The sequence below is a fragment of the Haliotis asinina genome, chromosome 10, assembly GCF_037392515.1.
Source record: "Haliotis asinina isolate JCU_RB_2024 chromosome 10, JCU_Hal_asi_v2, whole genome shotgun sequence".
In the NCBI taxonomy this organism is placed as follows: Eukaryota; Metazoa; Mollusca; class Gastropoda; order Lepetellida; family Haliotidae; genus Haliotis; species Haliotis asinina.
In genome coordinates, this window is record NC_090289.1 from 23,384,687 (window position 1) to 23,407,158 (window position 22,472).

The 22,472-nt window shown below is 38.7% G+C and overlaps 1 protein-coding gene across 4 annotated transcripts in view; it reads left to right on the top strand.

Moving 5' to 3' along the window:
- Nucleotides 1-22,472, top strand: part of LOC137299146 (uncharacterized) — a 27,042-nt gene continuing 4,570 nt past the window's right edge. The window contains exons 1-6 of one of the 4 annotated variants that reach the window (XM_067831690.1): nt 1-70; nt 19,916-20,059; nt 20,466-20,507; nt 20,938-21,034; nt 21,389-21,527; nt 22,198-22,282. In XM_067831690.1, the coding sequence (XP_067687791.1) occupies nt 19-70; nt 19,916-20,059; nt 20,466-20,507; nt 20,938-21,034; nt 21,389-21,527; nt 22,198-22,282 (559 nt within the window). In that variant the 5' untranslated portion in view covers nt 1-18. Of the gene's footprint in view, nt 109-12,005; nt 12,078-19,687; nt 19,761-19,915; nt 20,060-20,465; nt 20,508-20,937; nt 21,035-21,388; nt 21,528-22,197; nt 22,283-22,472 lie in introns of those variants that run through there. The other 3 variants (XM_067831692.1, XM_067831691.1, XM_067831693.1) reach the window with 3 other exon arrangements.

Genomic DNA, 22,472 nt, shown 5'->3' on the forward strand with positions numbered 1-22,472 from the left:
TACACAGCAACCGGGCCCATGCTTCCGCCTTTGACAGTGCTGTGTCGACGTGTGTACCCAGTCATTAGAGGTAAAATATGTGAGATAAATACCAACTTCTAAACGTATGTAAGTGAACTCTTCATGCTCACGTTTACTTTAGAAAGTTGTTTGTTTTAAACGTTCATCGGAAAAGACACTTTTATGTTAGTGTTTTCAAAATATTCCGTAGTTTTTCAAACACGGTACTTTGTCAAGTTTGTGTTTGTCATAATATTTGAGGTTGTTTTCAAGCTTGTAACTTAAGGTGTATTGAAAGGCAATGCATAACCGTTTTGGGAGCATTCTTAGAATATAACATCAAAACACCTCCTGACGATGATATCAGCCGTACGTCGCACACCACATAGACACACAGCCAGTCTTTTGGCAATCCAATGGATGTAAATCCCAAACCATAGGAGGACAGTTATCATTTATGGCAAAAGGAGTGATGATGATTTAGAAGGGGTCACCTATTTTCTGGGGAGGTTGGATATGTCATCAATTTAGTACACAATACCATGATGAAGTGTCATGGTGTCTTTGAATTTGTGCATGACATAGATGGCGTTGTGGTGTGTGTCACATACTTTGCACATTAATTATAAATGAATATCTCAACCAATGACAATAAAGCTATTGTGTGAAATGCTTCACAAAAGTAGTTCTCTCTGGAATATTAATGACTCCATGGCATAGTTCTTCAAGAAAGTATTAATGCTGTTTGCTGTTGTTTTATATCATATATGGCCTACCTTTAGAATACAGTACCACAAACTTTAAAAACACGTTATAATACTATTTTATGTAATTGCAAGTGATTATTGTTCAAAAGCACGTTCTTGAAACAATGCCCTATGACGCTGGCATAGCAACAAGGTCGTCAAGCTCAGTGAGTTTAAGCTCCGCTCACTGATGTTTCATCTCTACCAGCCACGTCATTACAGAAACCCAACGATGTTGCGAGTTTCCAGTGCTAGTTCCCGGCGGAGGCACAATTTTTCGCAAGCACCAGTTTTAAATATTTTTTCTTTTTTGACTAATATGCGCATATTTCTTTGTATTAAGAGGTACTGAGAAGTTATATTTTGTGTATTTATATATTTTGTATTTTTAAATTTTAGTAAGAATGACTTATATTGGTCATATTGCGCCATGTTTATTATTCGCAGTTTTGGTCAATTAAAATAATCTACATATATTATATAGTTCGGTTTCAAACGTACCGGTTTGGTGAGCGTATTCTATTTATTAGAATTATTCCAAGGGTTAGGGTTTGGGTAAGGTTTAGGTTTAGGGTTAAGGTAAGGGACAAAATCCGATATAGTAGGTAAATGCATGAGTACCAACTGTTTTCCTTTTCCATTTTTAATACTTTGTTCACAAAGAAAAATGTGAAACCAGAAACATCAAAAGTTAAATAAACGATGAAATGGTTTAATCATACTTTAATGTCGAAATTTATGGCTGATGGAAATCGGCCTCCATCAACTTTCACCTCAAGATCTACATATATTTTCAATAATGAATCGAAGTCTAACTCACCCTCGTGCATCACCAAACATGCCCATGTCTCACACATTCCTTAGCGCGGTCCACATTATCCTTACTGGGTTCCCTACAACTTTTTTTCTGTCACGAAAGTACACGATGATTTTATACAAGCACATCATTCATGCATGCACCGTGAAATCAACATCTGATGCCTGACGTCAGCAGTCGTTTTCAGTTCAAACCATATCGGCTCATTCAACACAGCACTGTATCTTGTAGATTACGGAATAGGACGATCATGTGAAATGATATCGAGACCATCTGGCAACCATCAGTAGATTGAAAGCATGAGGCACCAAGTCTACCCGTAACCTTCGTAATCGTCCGCAACCTATTCGACTCTTTCCGTTTATTTCCGTGACGTCACAGGAGTGACTAGCTAAATTTGCACATTGTGCAACAATGTGGACGTAGCTCAGTCGGTTAGCTGTCAGGCTAACAATCCGAAGGTCGCGGGTTCGCATCCGACGGGTTCTCACAAACTGGTTGCCTGTCTCACTGACATGTAACCTACGGCTGGGAACGTCCTCACGAGAAATTGTGGTGCTGAATTCTAAAGGTGCTCCCATATATGTTTTCATGCATTTTGGCCCTTAGATGACTTTATAATTCTTTATTTTGGCAAATGTCTTTGATTTCATGCTTTCAATGTTAGTAAGTTTTGAATATGGGCCCACAATCACAAGCACGATATAGAGAAGGTGACAACCTGTGAACCACTGATTGTGAGGAACAATCTACAGATACTAAGTTGACTAACAAATGACCCTGACCTGATGCCATTTTGTAACTAGTCCCATCCCATAATTTAAAAGTACTGAGTACAGTGGAAATAGCTGACAGGTTGCAATCTAAAAATGCCTGTAGATGTCAGATTCACAGCTTATTTTGCATTTTGTGACAGGAAGCCCGAGAAAGGTGTCTAAGGATGATACAGTTCATACTAATAGACAAGAAAGATATGAGCTGGTAATGCCCTAAATTGGTTTTTGATTCATTACCAAATAAATGTAACGAAGGAAAGAACAGTTTATGGTCACCAACATTTTCAACACTGCACGAATTAAATTACGAATACCACAGAAACATTGAACATATTAAAAATCACATATATTCTGAGGGGTGCAAATGCTTAAATCCACCCAACGTCATCTTTTCTTAAACATCATTTCATCCTAAGTTGAATAAAAGAGAAGTAAATGTTCAGTTGGCAAGGTAAAATATTGAGGATTCACAGCCTGCATTCGATTTACCCTTTTTTTTGTTTTAAGTAAAATTCATTGGTATGTTTCACTACAAACAAACTTTAGCTAAGCATAACCAACTCCAAGCAAATGATATAGTGGTAGAAACTAGTTGTTTCACCTCACTTATCTTCACAAAATCTCCATATTCACATCCTAATGAGTGTAACCAACTCTGTCAAACCTGTTTCCAAACCTGTACCCATGGCATAATGAAACCATTGTTCCAAAGGAAGTTGGTCACAGTGATTGCTGTTTGCATGTGTAATGAAGCCAAGTAGTGAAGAAGACAACTGGCACTCATCTTTCAGCATTTAGGTATATTTATCAATTAACATGTGTGTTTCAGTCTGTGATCAGGTGTATGTGTAATCATGGTAAAGGTGTGTGTAGACTGGTGTGTTTACAGTTTTGACTGTACAGATGTGTTAATTATCTGTCAGTGGGCATGTGTATGCATGTGTAAACATGGTAATGGTGCTTGTACACAGGTGTGTTTACAATTCTCAGTGTACAGGTGTCTTCGTCTTTTTTTGTCAGTGGGCAAGTGTTTTTACTGATCATTGTACAGGTGTGTACATCTCCAGTGTAGTAATGTGTGCATCTATGAGAGCGTAGGTGTATTCGCTCAGGTATGTGTATTTCTCAGTGTACAGGTTTACTTACTCATGGACATCAGGTTACATTGACAGTAAATATCACGTATTATTGACAGTCGAAGATGACCTTGCCTAGTTGAACGCAACCAAACCAGCTGTCATTGATTGCTGATAATTGTCAGTTTGTCACAGGATTACGCTGTCAACCGAGTGGAAAGTTACTGAACTGTCATGTCATGCTTCATGGAATTTGTCCACATGAGACACTGTGTCTATCAGCTGACTGATGTCAGCAAATACAACTATGTGCTTCAGTGGTTTATAATGTTTGTTAATTTAGATAGTGATCGGTACACATGCTATAATTTCCATGTATTTATTGGTCTTTTGTTCATTGACAAGTTTCTCTGTAATGAAGCTGTCAGTATTTTTCAGTGGTTTAAGATGTTTTTTGTTATGATGTTAGTATGCACAAATAGTGAGTTCTTCAAGGAAATGTATTCTTCCTTGAGGCTACTTGGTGAGTTGCTAATGTCAGGTTGATTCTTCTCATATTTTTTTGTTATTTTCCCTTTTCCTGACTCATGCTTATCATGCTTATCTCCTCCCTTGAAATCCCTTTATAGTTCCCTTCTTTTGAAGATGATGTACAATCACACTCACACACAAGCATCCCCCCTGCTTTCCCGCCAATATTGGTCATGTGTCCTACCATGCTTGTAACTCTGTCCTTGATTGACATGGACAGTTGTAGACAACTTGGGGCCCCAATACGGCATTTATTTCTGTTTATATTTCAATCCTTGAATAAAAATTTTGTCGCATTCAGCTTTCTGTCTGTTTTAACATTCTTTATACATGTTGTTAAATATTAGAGGATGCATTCATGAAAGTCATCACCATTTGCTGTATCATCTCGATGCAGTTTGGAGGATGCACCATTCGTTGACTCAGCGATTGCATGCACGCAAGCATGATGCTCCAGCTGCATCCCCCTCAACAATACAGTCATTGTCATTGCTCATCATCGTCTGATGTGGGGCATGCACACACACTTGTGCAGAAGCGCTTAAGGAATAATGACCACTCCAAAGATACAAGCAGACATGAAGATCAGTTCAAGGTTTGATGTAGGGATGATGTTCACCGGACCCACTCAGACATAGACATCATTCATCGGACAGGGATTTATGTTGCTGGTCTGCATCAGAGGATGACAAGTGGTTGTCCTCTCGGACTCTGAGATTGCATCATGGATTACCAATGGTCTAGACCTAGCTTCAACATCAAAGGATTCCAACAACACCCTAACCTACAAGATGGTGGACAACGACTTTGACACTAATCTTCCCACTGATTGCACCAATATCCTCTGTTCCGGACAGCTTATTTGCTGCCTTCCATATGGCAACCAGTACCAGCATCAGAACATTCCATCCTTCAACGTTCGGATTTTTTCTCTACATCACATGGAGCCCTTTTTGAAAGCGCCTGAGATGGATGACGACTACAAACTCATCACCGAGGCCTGCAACCATTTCTACAAGGCAAATGTTGTGGAGATCTTCACTGTGAGTTGAATCTACAATCACTGACTTGGCGTGTGCACTCACACACCTTCAGCACTTCAGCAGGAAGGGTTCGCCAAAAGCTTCATCAAGACACTATGGCTTGAGATATGGGTTGTCATCACTGTTGAATGCAGATCTACACCCTTCACAGGAGCATGTGAGAATGCATGAGCGAATGCATTCACAGAATGCAGATTATTGTAGTAGAGGGATGCATGCGAAAGGATCGTGCCAATGTTCGCCATTTAATGCAAGAAGATTCCAACTTCGAAGGTGATATGACAAACCTATCTATTCTGCTTACTTTGAAGAAGGATCAGCAATTTATCTCCATTTGCAAGCATCTGGCACTTACATCAGTGAGACGTACTCCTTTAAGGAGTACTTACAACATCTCAATAAGATAGCAGTGTAAAGCATCATTCAATTTTCTTCACAACTCGTAGAGGTCTTATCTTGACATTGTTTATCTGGAGGCTTGCAGCATCAGATAACAGTTTCTGCCACAACAGTCATCCAGCTTTATATAGACTTCACATAGATGACACCTTGCTCACAACATATAATGTTGGCGATCTAAAGATGAAGAATGACACACCTTCATGACATATTGTCGAGATTCCGGTATCAGCATCATCATAAGAGAAGCGGTGTGTAGCTGTTCATACTACCTCAGTGACTTTCTTCAGGAATAATCAGTTTGTTTAAAATGTTCCTGTAGCAATGGGCATGGTGTACACAGAATGGTATCATATTACTGGAAGATTATTGATGAAGTCAGACTCAGAGTTGAAACTGACACAAGTGCCGCATTCCGGGGAAGAAGAATCTTCACAACATGGAAGGGTTGAGACAAGATTCAAGCCATGACAGTGCAAGTTCTACTCTCCGTTACCACTGCGACAGTGACAATGTCTTCTTGGTCTACTCATCTCACATTCTCAGCACAGCATTTGACCAGAAGGGGAAGACTACAGCTACACCCAAGGACATATTTGACAGAACTGAACTGCAACAGTCATCTCCACACCAACAACACCACAGTAGTGTTCTACTTCAATAAGTAAACATGGTGTTTGCTAACCACTGCCTATGAGGCGTAGCCACCTAGGACGTTTCAGGCATTCACTTGTTGTAGCACTACAACTAACAGTTCCACAAAGGTGGTGAGTTGCACTCACCCTTTTATCATATGACTTGTAGAGACCAAGACACTCTGCAGAGTAAAATGGTCCATGAGCACATCTTAAACATGTTAGCTTACAATTAGTGATTATGACCCTGTACTTGTAATGAAGACCCAGATGAATCAGCAGTCATTTCGCATAAGGAGAAGTCTGACTGAGTGTTTTCCCCTGATTCATGGATGAGTATTGTAAGAACAGGACTGAGAAATTGCCAGTTCCCAAAGTAGGGGGGGAATACTAGACATACTTATATGACAGCCAGCAGAATCCATCATCGCCTGACCCATGTCTCATTCTGTCGGATTCTGTAATCATAATAAGCATGAGTCAGGATAAAGAAAAGTATGTAATTATTTTAATCTAATTGATAGTTCATACTTAACCTGACTTGTAACGTCAAGCCCTCCCAACCGCCCCACTATCGCATGTTGTGTCAACAGAAATTCTTGTGTCAGGCTTATAATTCAGAATGTGACAAGCATGGCAGGTTCCACTATCTTCACACAGAGGGAGGAGATAAGCATAATAAGCATGAGTCAGGACAAATATAAAATATCAGTTTTATTCAGAAAGTACATTTTGTTTCACTGACACAAATTCAACACTGTACCTTGATGTGCGCATATGTAATACTTGACAGTGAAAACTGTTTTGAAGTGCAAAGAAACCAAAACCTCTCAGAGATATGGGATAATGTGAAGACAGATTGGCACTGTTATGTCTTGTCATGTAAAGTTTCAGCATTCACCTCATATAGCATATAGTTAGAGACTAGTAACTGTATTTTGCTTTTGATATTTCATTTTCAACTAGCACAGTAGATTCTAGATATCCCATGTTCTGGTGGTCCCAAAGATGCCATATGTCCAATTAATGTGGAGGCTGTCCACTACATGCTTATGGCTGTAGTTTCAGCTGAGGATATCATGACTTACAGACTCGTCAGATGTAGTTCAGTCTAGTCTATACTAATTTCACCTTAGCAGGCAGTCCACAAAAATATGTAGCGAGATTGTTGGCACTGTTAGAAACACCCAATGAAACATATGATGAGACAAGCCAGAATGTTCAACCGTAAACATGAGAACCAGATCCATCATGTTGACCTGGAGGTGAAACAAGCAGCAGAAGTGTTAACCTCATCTGTATGGCATCTATTGACATAGTCAGTGTTCATGCATATGTTCTACAATGAACATGATGAGGTTAGTGTATCACAAGCAATGCTACACAACAGGTGTCATGCTATCAAGGAAACATTGTTCAGGTGGTCTACAGCTTCCGGACAATCATCAGGGCCTATATGCAACAGGCAGTAGCTGCACCAACTGATTGTGTCTTTACTCATCTGAAAACTTTCGAATGTTGATCATTCTCTAAGATATTGCCCCAATTCTGGAACCACTCTTCCAGTTGAGTTGAAAACTCTACCGTCAGTGACCTAATTCAAACGCCCGCGCAAGACGTTCTTATTCTACTCGCACTTTCATGTTCCACCTGTGCTTATCTCATGTGTACTTTTCACTCTCCCTGTCATGCTCTGAGCATACATGTGGACTGAATTAAGCACAATATAAGCAGCCTTATTATTGTTATTTTTATTATTATTCCTCCCTCACTCGCCTTACCTCGCGCCATGTGAATTTCCCTGAACAGAAACTGCAGCAGCATTACAATGCTGTAATGATTCACTTGTCTATCTAGTACATCTATTGATCTAACCATAGTTCTTAATGAAATCAATTTTATTGTTGATCACTGGAATTTGATTCTACTTGAATTTCTATGTTGAGATATGCAATTGGATTATATCCAAGATATATCATCACTGTAAGCAGAGTCCATAGAGGTACAAATCTTTTTTTTGTTATTGTTTCACTGAATGTTTCACTGAATACAGTAAATAATACATGGACCTCTGACTTGTTATTGTATGTGTTAAACAATATTGATGATGCTTAACATGTTAAGCTCATAGTAGATTCATGGTACTGCAGGATATTTCACCTTTAACCTGTTTACAGATTATGAGAGTACTGCTGTCCGTGTTTACTGTGAGTTCGACCCGTGAAGGTCCCGGGGTAAAATAGGCCTTCAGCAACCCATACTTGCCATAAAAGGCAACTCTGCTTGTTGTTGCACTGTATTACTGGTATATTGGTATATATCACAATATGCCTTTCATACATTAGGATAGCACTGTATCACTGGTATATTGGTATATCACAATATGCCTTTCATACATTACGATAGCACCGTATCACTGGTATATTGGTATATCACAATATGCCTTTCATACATTGGGATAGCACTGTATCACTGGTATATTGGTATATCACAATATGCCTTTCATACATTAGGATTTCACTTTATTACTGGTATATTGGTATATCACAATATGCCTTTCATACACTAGGATTGCACTGTATTACTGGTATATTGGTATATCACAATATGCCTTTTAAACAATACGTATTGCAGTATTATATCTCAGGAGCAGTGTATTGGGAAATGAAACTACATTAGGTTTTGTGATTATCTCTATGGTTTAAGTTAAAATCTACCCAATCTTGCTATTGTAATTAATTTGGCAAAACATCCTATGTTTCTTCCAATAAATATTATGAAAAAGGAAACACAATCCCTTGAAATCAGGTTTAAGTTCCATATTTCTGTTGTTACAACCATAACATTTTTTTAGGGTTTTGGTATGTTGAAAATAGACATTCAGTCAATGTCACTCACTGTCAAACACTTAAGCTCCCAACATATCTCAGTACATATCGAAATACAGGTGCCATAATTGCTACATATTTAATAGTACATTCTATTTTCCAATCGTACATAATTGAACATGTGCAACAAAGTCGAAATTTTTAAAAGTTCAAAGATACTTTTTGGAAAAATGCACAAGGTTTTTATCGGAAAATGTGTTATAGCCATGTTCATATCTTTAGTTTTTCTTTGCATGATTTTCATGGTAATATACCAGAGTTTGTTGCTAAAATACTCATTGTAACCTCTAATCGAGAACCTGATCTTGCATTTCATCAACATCTTCAGCACCCGAAGCTTGTCAGACAACTGACGGTATCATTACTCAGTTTCTCTGACTTATATGACAGATGATGTTGTATCCCATTTATGCAGATCAATGCTCATGCTATTGATCACTCCGTTGTCTGATCCAGACCCAATTATTTACAAAATACCACAAGATAGCTGGAATATTGTTAAATGTGGTGTCAACCAGCAAACAAACAAAACTCAAATAGTATGACTGGTTTGTGATTACACCTGATAGGGTTGGGATACAAAGCCAAGGAATTTGTTATTTGAAGGAATCATGATGCAGCCAATATGTTTGCTGATTCTGGTTTGGCAGTTGAAGGCCGTGTTGGGCAGACGTCATTTTCCTTCTCATGAAATTTCTTCACACTTTGTCAACAGTACTGCAATTTTTTTGTATTATGTATTGGAAACATCTTGAATCAATCTTAGCCTGTGGGTATGTTGGGTATATGATTACAATATGAAAGCAGAATATGTGTATGCAGGGGTTCAAGAATCCCATCGCCTAACGCCCAGGACAAGTCAGTTTTCATTTCGGACAATCAAATAATGGTATCTTACTTGTCCGTGGACTACTAGATAATTTCCACTTATGGTTTCAAAGTGCAAATAGACTTGGACTTCATATCATATCTGCTCATAATGTAGCAATTTCGCAATAGTAGTAATTTAGAGCTATCATTATTTGAAATTTATCACTCTTTGATAAATAGTCCAGTAAACATTAACATCAAACATTGTGTCATAAAATCAGGGGAAGTGGAATATTAGTCAGGACAAGTTACTTTCTTGAAGTCACTTGCCCTGTGGCAGGTCGTTTAAAAAAAATTGAACCCCTGTGTATGAAAGCCCAGATATTCTTATGTTGTTATCGTTAGTTAATCAAAAACTCAGTCATGTTAAATTATACCATACCTAGTGAATAGCAAATCATGTACATGAAAATCTGTGCTACACTGACACAAAAATTGCAGTAGAGTCAGTTGAACTTGCTACTTTCTCCACTTGATTTCCACATTGATTTTCCTCATCCTAATTTCCTTTGAAGACTTTTTCAATCAATTTGTGTTTTCCACAGTTAATGTGTTGTGAATGTTTATGTTCAGTTTCCATGGAAACCAATTGATATTGTCACATTATCCTGTATTGCATATTGATCTGGAATTGGCCTCAAGGTCTACAAAGACAATTATGAATTGAACAATGTGATAACATGCCTACAGAGTATGGGAGAAAAGTAGGATGACTATTAGCAGACATGTTCCAGTAAATATGCTTGTGTTTAAGTCATAATAAATTTTCTGGCTAAAAGAATTGTTAGCCTTATGTTTGTTTTACTTTTGTCCATTTAGTAGGTGTGTTAGTAGTACTTTCTGATTAGAAGTAAACTTTGATCTGCCTCCTGTCTCCTATTTCACTTGGGAAATGCACAATAAATGAAGTATAAATAAAGCAAAGTTCAAGGTCTTGCCACTGTGTCAACTGCATTTATTGTGGAGGCTCAAGGTCATCTCTGAGGTAGTTGTAAAACATTGTTCTTTCATTTGAATATGGAAGCAGTGTTTATGATGATATAGAGGATACCCTATCATTCCTGCAAATGAAGTATAAATAAAGCAAAGTTCAAGGTCTTGCCACTGTGTCAACTGCATTTATTGTGGAGGCTCAAGGTCATCTCTGAGGTAGTTGTAAAACATTGTTCTTTCATTTGAATATGGAAGCAGTGTTTATGATGATATAGAGGATACCCTATCATTCCTGCAGTTGACTTGTTTCACATGGATCAGTGGAACCATTTTTGTGGATTCTATGAGACTATCAAGGCCACATCAATGATAGAAAAGTGTCACTAACATACTTGTGTGATGCATTTATTCACTGAAGTTTTTTTCCAGGGTGGGGCCTTGTCTTGGATATTCATTCATGTTTTTTGTAAATCATATTATTGATAGCTTATGAGGCATATTTGTGTGTATCTTTACAATCCTACCACATGGAACCTGGCGTGACTCAAAATCAAAGTTGTCATTCAGGTAGTTGGGATACAAGATTGCAATTCTCAGAGTAGTATATGAGTTAATGTTGCTCTTGCTAATGTTTCGCATCTGGGCAAATCTGGAAGGGTTGTTGATACATATTAATTGGATAGTTTACCATACTATACAGTGTACTGGTGAGCATAATTTTATGCATGAAAATGAAAAGTACAATTATGCATTGCAAGCAGTGGTGATATTATATGCCACAATTGTTTGACAGTAAATATGTCTGTCATATATTACACAGTCATATACTGTGTTGGAAGAGTGCCCCACCTTGGGTCCAGTGCACCAGGTTTTCAGGCTACGAACTGGCCTCTAACTTTGATCATGAGTAGTAATGCATATCCTGAGCCTGAGTGCTGACTAGATGGATTGCACGGCCAGGCTTTATGCCTTGTTGATTGCATGTCACTGTATCCCACTTGCATGGATTGATGCTCATGACATTGATCACCCAATTGTCAGGTCTGAACTATTAGTTTACAGATTACTGTTATCAGTAATATTGTAGAATGTAACATTAATCATCACAAACCACGGAGGTGGACTGAATATGCTGAAATAGTAAACCATGATATTTTGTTAGAATTTTTCTATAGATGAAAGTGACTGGTATTTTAGCAGAATTACTGCAAACCACACAGGTGTAGACATAGGCCTTAATTACTTATCCATGAGATCAATATCTATTAGCTTGTGTACGGTGACAGCAGAAATTCCCATACTCCACACAGGAGTCATCACTTCCACTCCAGTCTGTTGACAGAGCTACCTTCAGTCAGCACAGGTACGTTATTTTGTCCTGTATTATATCTGATGTTTCTATGTATATCTGTTGTAGTAGTACTTGTTGTACAGGCATTTACTTGTTCAGGCTGTTTATAGTGCACCTCAAAAGGTCATGTTAAGACTAGTTTATCAGTTGTATTAATGTGTGGAATGTGTGGTTTAGAAGTCAGTTTACAGTATTTGTGTTGTGTTCCTTATCATGACAGTTTACAGTATTTGTGTTGTGTTCCTTATCATGACAGTTTACAGTATTTGTGTTGTGTTCCTTATCATGACATATCAGAATCAGATTGTCTGTCATCCTGTTTATGAATCCATGGTTATTCCAAACACATCATCACAGCAAGCTGTTTGGTACAGTCACCTGTCTGACTGACATTGAATAATAGTGAACATGCAACAACAGTTTTACACAGTTTAGTAAATTCATTAGGCCACAAAACAGCAGGTGTTTTTTTTTTCAGAACTATTGATATTAATATTGTGCTTTTGGAAGTGCATGAGATATATCTCCTTACCATTAGCAGATGCCAGTTGCCAGAGATTCCCCACATATGTACACTAATGAATGTGATCTTTAGGTGGACTAAATAGTTTCTTCTTTGTAAGCAGATTTCATTTGATCTTTTTCACCAATCAGTTGCCATGGTTGCAGCCTGTGAGCATCAGGCAGCCACTGTGTTATGGAGATTCCTATGTTTGCATTATCCTGTATTGTGTGACTTTACTCTTGTACTCTGACTTTGAACATTGCTGACAATACCACCTAAGTAGTGTACTGGAATAATGTGGGAACTGGTTATGGTGGAACATTGTCTGTACCCTCTCCCACAAAACAGTCCCCATACTTTGATTGTCATAAGTCTGTGTTAACTGCTGTAGGGAATTACTGCTTTGTGTAGTAGGGTCCTGCATTTGGTTGTTGAAAACAACAAATACTTTTACTTCTTTCTCTTTTTTCTAATTGTTTTATTGGAAGATTGTATGAAACACAATCATAGCATATATACCCATGCTAAATATTAATCTGCTGGATTTTTCTGTGAGTGTACTAAGGTTGCATCGTTTCTATGTTAGATTTGTTAAAGATGCTTGAAGCATTAAACTGAAGTAGGCATCTTTCTGATTCAGTCATATCACTGAAGAATATAAATATCAAGGGTAATCGGCGTGCCATGAAAACAGTATTAGTATCAAGGGTAATCGGCGTTCCATAAACTATTCCAGTGCAAAGAACTTTTCGTTCAAACTACCAACACATGAGTGTGTGACTGACTTATTAACCTGATTAAGAGTATTACCATGCATGATCTATGACTGCATGATTTTAACAAGAACATGTCTCACAGATTAGAAGTCTGTGTGGTATTGTGTTACATAGGCCTCTGTTCCTTGTCAGATCATGTACATTGCCCTTTAGTCTTGTTTTGGTCCATCAACAATTAATAGCTTTAGCACGTAACTCTGTCATTTTTCTTTTTGTTTGTGTTTTCTGCGAGGTGATTAATCTTTCTCATACACTTCAAATAAGAGTGACGATAAATGTTGGAAGAGCTAATCTCAATGATCTAATGATGATGTCTAGATCAGTAGTACTTCAAGAGTAATACCATGAGAGTGTGAGTAGATGAATCAGCTGTACAGTCGAACCCCATTTACTTGGACCCCACATATGCGGAAACCCCGCCTTCCGGACGATTTTATGTGAAATGAAACATGCATTCATTAATTGTATTTGCTTAACTGGACCCCACACTTCCCATGCTTCCGGACCCGGATGGTGAATTTTCAAACTATTCACATAGTTATCCATTGAAAAATGTTCCAGTTATCCGGACGGAGAGATCTATGCAACGTGCATATGTATGTGTCACGTCATGTTTACCGCACGACTATGTGCTTTCATGCTTAATCTATTGGAGGCATTTGATGTGAATTGATCAATTAGCCATCAAAACACTAGGGACGCATGTAACTCGGTTTGTTCAGGATCTGGATTTATGCAGACAGCATAAGCTCGACTCGATTCCATATGTTTTTAGGGCATTTAAAATTAAAAAAAAGAATATGCAATTGGCAAAATAGAGACATTTTGTCATCGATTTACGTTTTTCATCTAACTTACCACCTAAAGCTCCACACGCTACATGATTACGTCCCAGACAACCTGACAAATGGTGGCCTTCGTTACATCTTCCGTGTGTTATTGGTGCACTTATGTTATGATGATTCACTGTTGTTACTATTGACTGTTGATTTACGTACATGTACATGAAAATTTTGTTGCTTTCACTTAATTTTCACGATTTTCTTGTTTGATCCAGTTAACCCGACGTCTTGCTATCCAGACGATTTTCGAGTGAAACCAAAACGCCCAGATAAACGGGGTTCGACTGTACATAACCTGATTCAACACTGCTTTGACTGTTTATTACCCTTAACTGAAATTTGCTGTATTCTATTTGGTTAGTAGCCAAAGCATACAAAAGCATGTAGGCAGATTTGCCAGGGTGTATGAACCATTGTACAATGGCTTTAACCATTGTACAATGACTTTAACCAAACGGCTGATCACTTCGAAGTTTTACAGTTGATGCATACAATTATAAGAATGAACATCGTAATAAAATTGGTACCATAATTTCTTGTTTGTTTGTGTCAATAAATGTATCCTAAAAATAAAATGTTTCTGTATTTCAGTTGTCATTTAACAAAACCTCAAATTTGGTCATATTTATTATAAACTAAGCCATCCCTAGTTATCTCCCATGATGACTGTTCAGGGAATATCATGATGACAGATTTTGCGTTTCATTCTGCTGATCTTTGAATGTTGCTAAACAATAAGCTAAATTAAATGATCTGAAGGGTAATGAATTCATCACATGGTGTTTTGAAAGGCTGTACGGGACAGTACGACCCTTGTAAATTTCGTATTTTCTTTGCGTCGGGTAATACAGAATTTTGCAAGGGGCTTACTGTCCCATACACCGTTTCAAAACACCATGTAACTAGTAAGTATAGGAGAAAACGCTTCTCCTCAGTTTTGATAGACAGTGTAAAACCGGAGTGGGAGGTGGAGCCCCGAGGGATTTCCCGACCCCCAAACCAAGAGGTGTTTTCTCTAACATGTATATCGTCCATGATGGATAATTACAATGTAGATGATCATTTAATGAAGCTTCATAACAATAACTGAAGGGCACATAAAGTCAATTTAATGGCAGTAACTATAAATAGATTATTCAACCCCATTTTCTTTGTTGGCCCGGTGGCTGTGCGGTAGAGCGTCTGCCTACAAATGTGAGAGTTGCAGTTCCAATCTTGCTAGGGAAAAGTTTTGCACTTTCAGCTTAATCATGAATGATATTTTTCAGTGGTCTTGAGTTACAAATCCATGTATGCCCCATGGAGATTCCAGGGTGAAGTGGTTTTGGAGTAATGGGTCTACCCCATGGAGATAGTAATGGGTCTACCCCAAGTGATCTTGAGTAGTGTCTGTTGTCCCATGGAGATTCCAGGGTAAAGTGGTATTAAGTATAATATGTACAGTCGAACCCCATTGTCTCGAACTCGGTTGAGACGAATTCTCGGATGTGTCGAACTGTGTCTCGGTCCCTGCCGATTTCCTTATATTTATCATTATTTTTACCCTGATGTGTCGAACTAAATGTGTCGAATTCCTGGTTGTGTCGAACTCATTTTAAGGTCCCCAAAGGCTCTAACAAGTACAATTTTACCCTTTTGTCTCGAACTGTCAAAGCTGGTTGTTGCAACTGAAAACTTCAGTCGCGCAATCGGAAGTCATCCTCATAAACATGCTACCTAAAGATCAAAAGTAACGATTAACGGACTCAACAATCAAGTGATATGTTTTACTACGCATTTATACACACATTGTCAGCACACTTACCAACTGAACTTTACTCAAACAATTAACCATAATTAAGTTGTTACAAGTGACACGTTGATCACGGACCGACAGGATATCTCTAAACAAACAATGGCGCATGTTGTTGTCATGTGACAGTCTATGTTAGCAGTCATGTGATTTCCTTGAAAATACAAAATGAGAAGTGAGGAGTTGGATTATCTAAATTGATGTTTTGTTTTTGGTAAGCGGTGCTTTATTGATGGCACAAGCAGAAAAGTTAGTCCAACCAACTTGGTACATTAAGAAACTTTTTGAGCAATTCTGCTGTGATGCCATGCCCGAACGCCAAACAGACTGTAATTTCGGATTTTTTTAAGAGATAAATTCCCCACATGTACATGTATGTACATTCCAATTCCGTTTGTATGAACTATACAACTTTTTATACTGACTGAAAATGAATCAGTGCTGTCAATTAAATGGGAACGCTTGTGAGTTTGTTAAATCATTCTTGTTCTTATCTTTTTGTATGTATATTTATTTGCCATGACAAATAAAGTGATTGAATTGATTTACATTTGTATATGTTGTAATTTAAAGATCAATACTGCCGTAAATGTTTATTGCAAAGATATATTGTTCGTATGTGTATCCTACTGCAAAATAACGATGTGTTAAGCACCGTGGTCGTGTTGGTTCTTGGTCTTCTCAATGCTGACGGATGTGTCAAACACTCGGATAAGTCGAACTTTCCCCTTGGACCTGACGAGTTTGACACAACGAGGTTTGACTGTATTTCCCCTGGAGATTCTGTATGTCATATGTCACCACTTGTCACTAGACTGTAAACCTTAGTTGCTCAGGCACCTGCTGAGAAGATAACCCCCATAAATCCCCATGTTCACACTTAAGATTAGTATAATGGTTCTGATGTGTCATACATTTACCATGTGCTATGACATCTGTTAGATGAGACCTTACTGACATACTGCACCATACTGACATACTGAGGTGTCTGTTGGACACCCTCACTGACATACTACATCTGTCAGACTTCCATGATAGGACACTGACACCGTCTTGAAATGTCTATTGGACACCCTCACTGACATACTACACCAGTTGGACATCTATGATAGGACACTAACACCATCTTGAAATGTCTATTGTACACCGTTACTGACATACTACACCTGTTGGACATCTATGATAGGACACTGACACCTTCTTGAAATGTCTATTGGACACCGTTACTGACATACTACACCTGTTGGACATCTATGATAGGACACTGACACCATCTTGAAATGTCTATTGGACACCATTACTGACATACTACACCTGTTGGACTTCTATGATAGGACACTGACACCATCTTGAAATGTCTGTTGGACACCGTTACTGACATACTATACCTGTTGGACTTCTATGACAGGACACTGACACCATCTTGAAATGTCTGTTGGACACCGTTAATGACATACTACACCTGTTGGACATCTATGATAGGACACTGACACCATCTTGAAATGTCTATTGGACACCGTTACTGACATACTACACCTGTTGGACTTCTATGATAGGACACTGACACCATCTTGAAATGTCTATTGTACACCGTTACTGACATACTACACCTGTTGGACATCTATGATAGGACACTGACACCATCTTGAAATGTCTATTGGACACCGTTACTGACATACTACACCTGTTGGACTTCTATGATAGGACACTAACACCATCTTGAAATGTCTGTTGTACACCGTTACTGACATACTACACCTGTTGGACATCTATGATAGGACACTGACACCTTCTTGAAATGTCTATTGGACACCCTCTCTGACATACTACACCAGTTGGACTTCTATGATAGGACACTAACACCATCTTGAAATGTCTGTTGGACACCCTCACTGACATACTACACCTGTTGGACTTCTATGATAGGACACTGACACCATCTTGAAATGTCTATTGTACACCGTTACTGACATACTACACCTGTTGGACTTCTATGATAGGACACTGACACCATCTTGAAATGCCTGTTGGACACCGTTAATGACATACTACACCTGTTGGACTTCTATGATAGGACACTGACACCATCTTGAAATGTCTGTTGGACACCGTTACTGACATACTACACCAGTTGGACATCTATGATAGGACACTAACACCATCTTGAAACGTCTATTGTACACCGTTACTGACATACTACACCTGTTGGACATCTATGATAGGACACTGACACCTTCTTGAAATGTCTATTGTACACCGTTACTGACATACTACACCTGTTGGACTTCTATGATAGGACACTGACACCATCTTGAAATGTCCATTGTACACCGTTACTGACATACTACACCTGTTGGACTTCTATGATAGGACACTGACACCTTCTTGAAATGTCTATTGTACACCGTTACTGACATACTACACCTGTTGGACTTCTATGATAGGACACTGACACCTTCTTGAAATGTCTATTGGACACCCTCACTGACATACTACACCAGTTGGACATCTATGATAGGACACTAACACCATCTTGAAATGTCTGTTGGACACCGTAAATACTGACATACTATACCTGTTGGACTTCTATGATAGGATGCCTAAACCATACTGAGGTGTCTGTCAGACACCCTCACTGACATTCTATATCTGTTGGACTTCTATGATAGGACATCATTACATTATGGGATATCATTACATGGAGTGATGCCATTTTGTATTTTCACTGGAAATGTGACAAAGGAATGATATGTTCACCTCTTAAATGGTCACCTCCACCAACGATCCAAAGACTGTATGAGTATGATTGGATTTTCCAATATGATGACAAAAACCACAGGATTTCACAAAATAGTGGATGCCAGACAAAATTGTTTAAGCTTTAGACTGACTCAGCTTCAGTCCAGATCCTTACACTATTGAGAGTGTGTAAGGACTGTTGATGGACAGAATAAAGTAAAAAGGACTTATACTGAGGATATGAAGGAAGAGGAGGTCAAGTACACTGATATGCTGCCACACGATTGCCTACAAACATTGATTGGTAGTGGACCGAGATTCATTCAGTCATGTATTGCAGGGCAAGTAGGTCTCACAAAGTATTGAAAAGACACTTAGACTTGAAGATAATCACATCTCAACATATTCATTTAAGTAAAACTTCTATAGTTTATATACATGTATTAGGTATTTGCCAAAACATCCTTCTGAATAATTTCTGGGAATACATATACTTATAATAATACTGGACTTACAACTGTATTATACTTGCTGTAACCGATTCATCAACATCCAGTGGATGAGATGTTTAGATAATTCACTTGATTACCAGATACCCAGATCAGTATCAAGTATCAGGTAGTAGCCAGCTTAAATCTGCATTCCCCCTGACTGTATGGGTTACCACATTACATCATCAGGCTGATAAAGCCTAGGATCATCAACAGAACACTACCATCTTGCACTTAATACACTCCAGGATGAAACAATGGCAGATGAATTGAGATGCTTTGGGCAGTTGTGATAGAAAGAAAATATATCTGATGTATTGTATACAATGTGTGTATGTAATTGTGTGACTGCCTCCAGCTGTATTGACTAATCACAGCAGTATACATGGCCTACAGCTGTTGTTCATAGCCTCATATACGGATCTATGTCCTACAGATACACACAGCAGTAGTCAGTGAGTCGGCAAGGGGTGAAAGGTGTTGCAGTCAGCCAGTCAGTCACTTTACAATCTACGTGGTATCTTGTACACTTGGTTGTCACATCTTGCTGGTATGTCTGAGGACTTGTTCACAATGTCAGAGTAGGGATGTGCAGTGTTTGCCATTGTATTTTACCATTGTTCTTCAGTTGTGTTGTAGTGTTCAGGTTTCCAGGTGTGTGTTCTGTATGTATTCTAGGCCTCACATTCTAAGGGTATGTTTCAGCTGTGTCCCACACCCTAACCACTATGTCATCACTACCCTCCATCCGCCCTATCGTCATCAGCGGCCCCTCTGGCAGTGGGAAGAGCACACTGCTCAACATGTTGTTTGAGGAATTCCCCAACAGCTTCTCCTTCAGTGTCTCACGTAAGTCTCTCCTCCTTCAATGTCTCACGTAAGTCTCTCCTCCTTCAGTGTCTCAGGTAAGTCACTCCTCCTTCAGTGTCTCACATAAGTCTCTCCTCCTTCAGTGTCTCAAGTAAGTCTCTCCTTCAGTGTCGCAAGTAAGTCTCTCCTTCAGTGTCTCACGTAAGTCTCTCCTTCATTCAACACAGTAGTGTGAACAGTTACATCAAATATCTTGTCTCTGAAACCCACAACTTCTGTTCTCTGTGTTTTATGCATGAGTATCATGCTATATATTACTAGGATCTTTTAACATATCTTGCTTATCATGAGTTTACTTGTTTACTTTTCTATATATACACCTCTAAACACTGTTGTGGGTATATGTTTAATGTAATCATTTGTTCAAAGAAATGTATCTTTTCAGATACCACACGTAACCCTCGGCCAGGTGAAGTTAATGGCAAAGGTAAGACTGTATATAGAATACATGTATAATTATTTTCATAATTTTGGATATAATCTTGACAAGAATGTCAGCATGAAGATTGGTAGATTCTCCGTGTGGGAGATAAAGGTGGAACACAATATTAAGTGTCCTCAGTGACCTGTAGCACAGTGATTTGTCCCCACAGGAATCCCAGACATGTAGCCTCTAGCAGTTTCAGTGATACCTTTGTGACATATTTATGTTGTATGGCTTGTTTGCCTCTTCCAGTCAATGGGGTGTTTGGGTAACCTCGTGGTTAAAATGTTTGCTCGTCTAACTGAAGGCCCGGGTTTGATTCCACAGGTGGGTACAATGTGTGAAGTCCATTTCTTGTATTCCCGATGTGATATTGGTGGAATACTGCTGAAAGGTGGTAAAACTAAAGTCACTTACACACTCACTCTTACAGCCTACCATTTTGTGACACGGGAGGTGTTTGACAAGCTGGTGGATGACAATGGCTTTCTTGAGTGGGCTCAGTTCTCAGGCAACTGCTATGGAACAAGGTAAGGGGAAAAGGCTGAATGACTAATATGTGGTGGTGGTGGTGCTTGCGGCGATGGATGTTCAGTTAAATATCTCATAGCAATTAAAACATGTTTTCCTTAACACACCATCCATGTTTGATTTTGTACACCATGCATTGCATATATGTCTATATAAACACTACATTCAAGGGGTGTTTTGTATACGTAGCAATGCAGGACATGTTAATATAAACACAACATTCACTGGGTTTGTTTTATACATCACAATGCATGGTCTACATGTTTATGGAGACATCACATCTATGTTTGCAAATGCATTCCATCATAGTGACAACTAAAGGACCATTAGTCTTTGCCATTGTGTTTACTCAGCAAGAAATCCGTGGATGACATCAGCAAGTCTGGCAAGATCTGCATTCTTGATGTGGAGATCAATGGTGTGCAGAACATTAAAAAAAGCGACCTTCAAGCCAGATACATATTCATAAGGCCACCAAGCCTGGAAGTCCTGGTAGGTAGTCCTCAGCTGTACATAGTCATTGTCACAAACAGTGAATGTCTGCAGACACAGTGGGTATTACAGGGCAGAACACTTGTTGGACATTAAGGAGCAGCATCAAAATGTTGTATGAAAACATGAATCATCTACTTTAACAAATACAGAAAATATGATTGACTGGATATGTATTATCAGGACTGGGGTTCATACAACTATGTATTTGGGTTGTTGAGGTGTGCAAAGTAAGATGCAGTTCTAAGATCAATCCTTGTTGCTCCCTGACTGACCAGACCCTTATGACGGAATATTGTAATGCTGAGGAGTATGTAAGTCACTTTGGTGTACGTTAGTCAGTAGAGTGGCTGCAGCTGCAGAAGGGTACTGTCCACAGGTCTTATATACAGCTTCACACTTCAGATGTTCAGACATATTTGTAACTGCCAGAATGTTTGGCAACATGTTTGAACAATATTTCCATCAAAACAAACTTCCTGGATCAGCATGACTCCTGCAATATACATTATCCTGTGCCATTATCCTGTATGGTCTGTGGACAACAGTCTTGTCCTGATGCTCAGTCTTCATGCTGCTCCAGTATTGAATAATGTAGTCTGTCTGAACCAGTAGTCATTCTCTAACTGATCCACCATGGAAAAACTTAACACTGCACAATATTCATCAGGAACAAAGACTAAGGGATCGAGGTACAGAGACTCCAGAGAGCCTGAAGAAGCGAATGGACACTGCAAAGGAGGCATTAGATTATGGTAACTGACCCCTTTCAAACGTAAATGTAATAATTTTACAAGCAGATTAATGGAGAACACTGCTCACCTATTGTGCCCAATAAAAAAGACCATAAAGAAAATATAAACAACCTACAATAACTTCTTTTGGTTTGGTGTCGTTTCTTTGTTAACTTCATTTTATGGAGATAACTGTGATGGGACGCTTCTC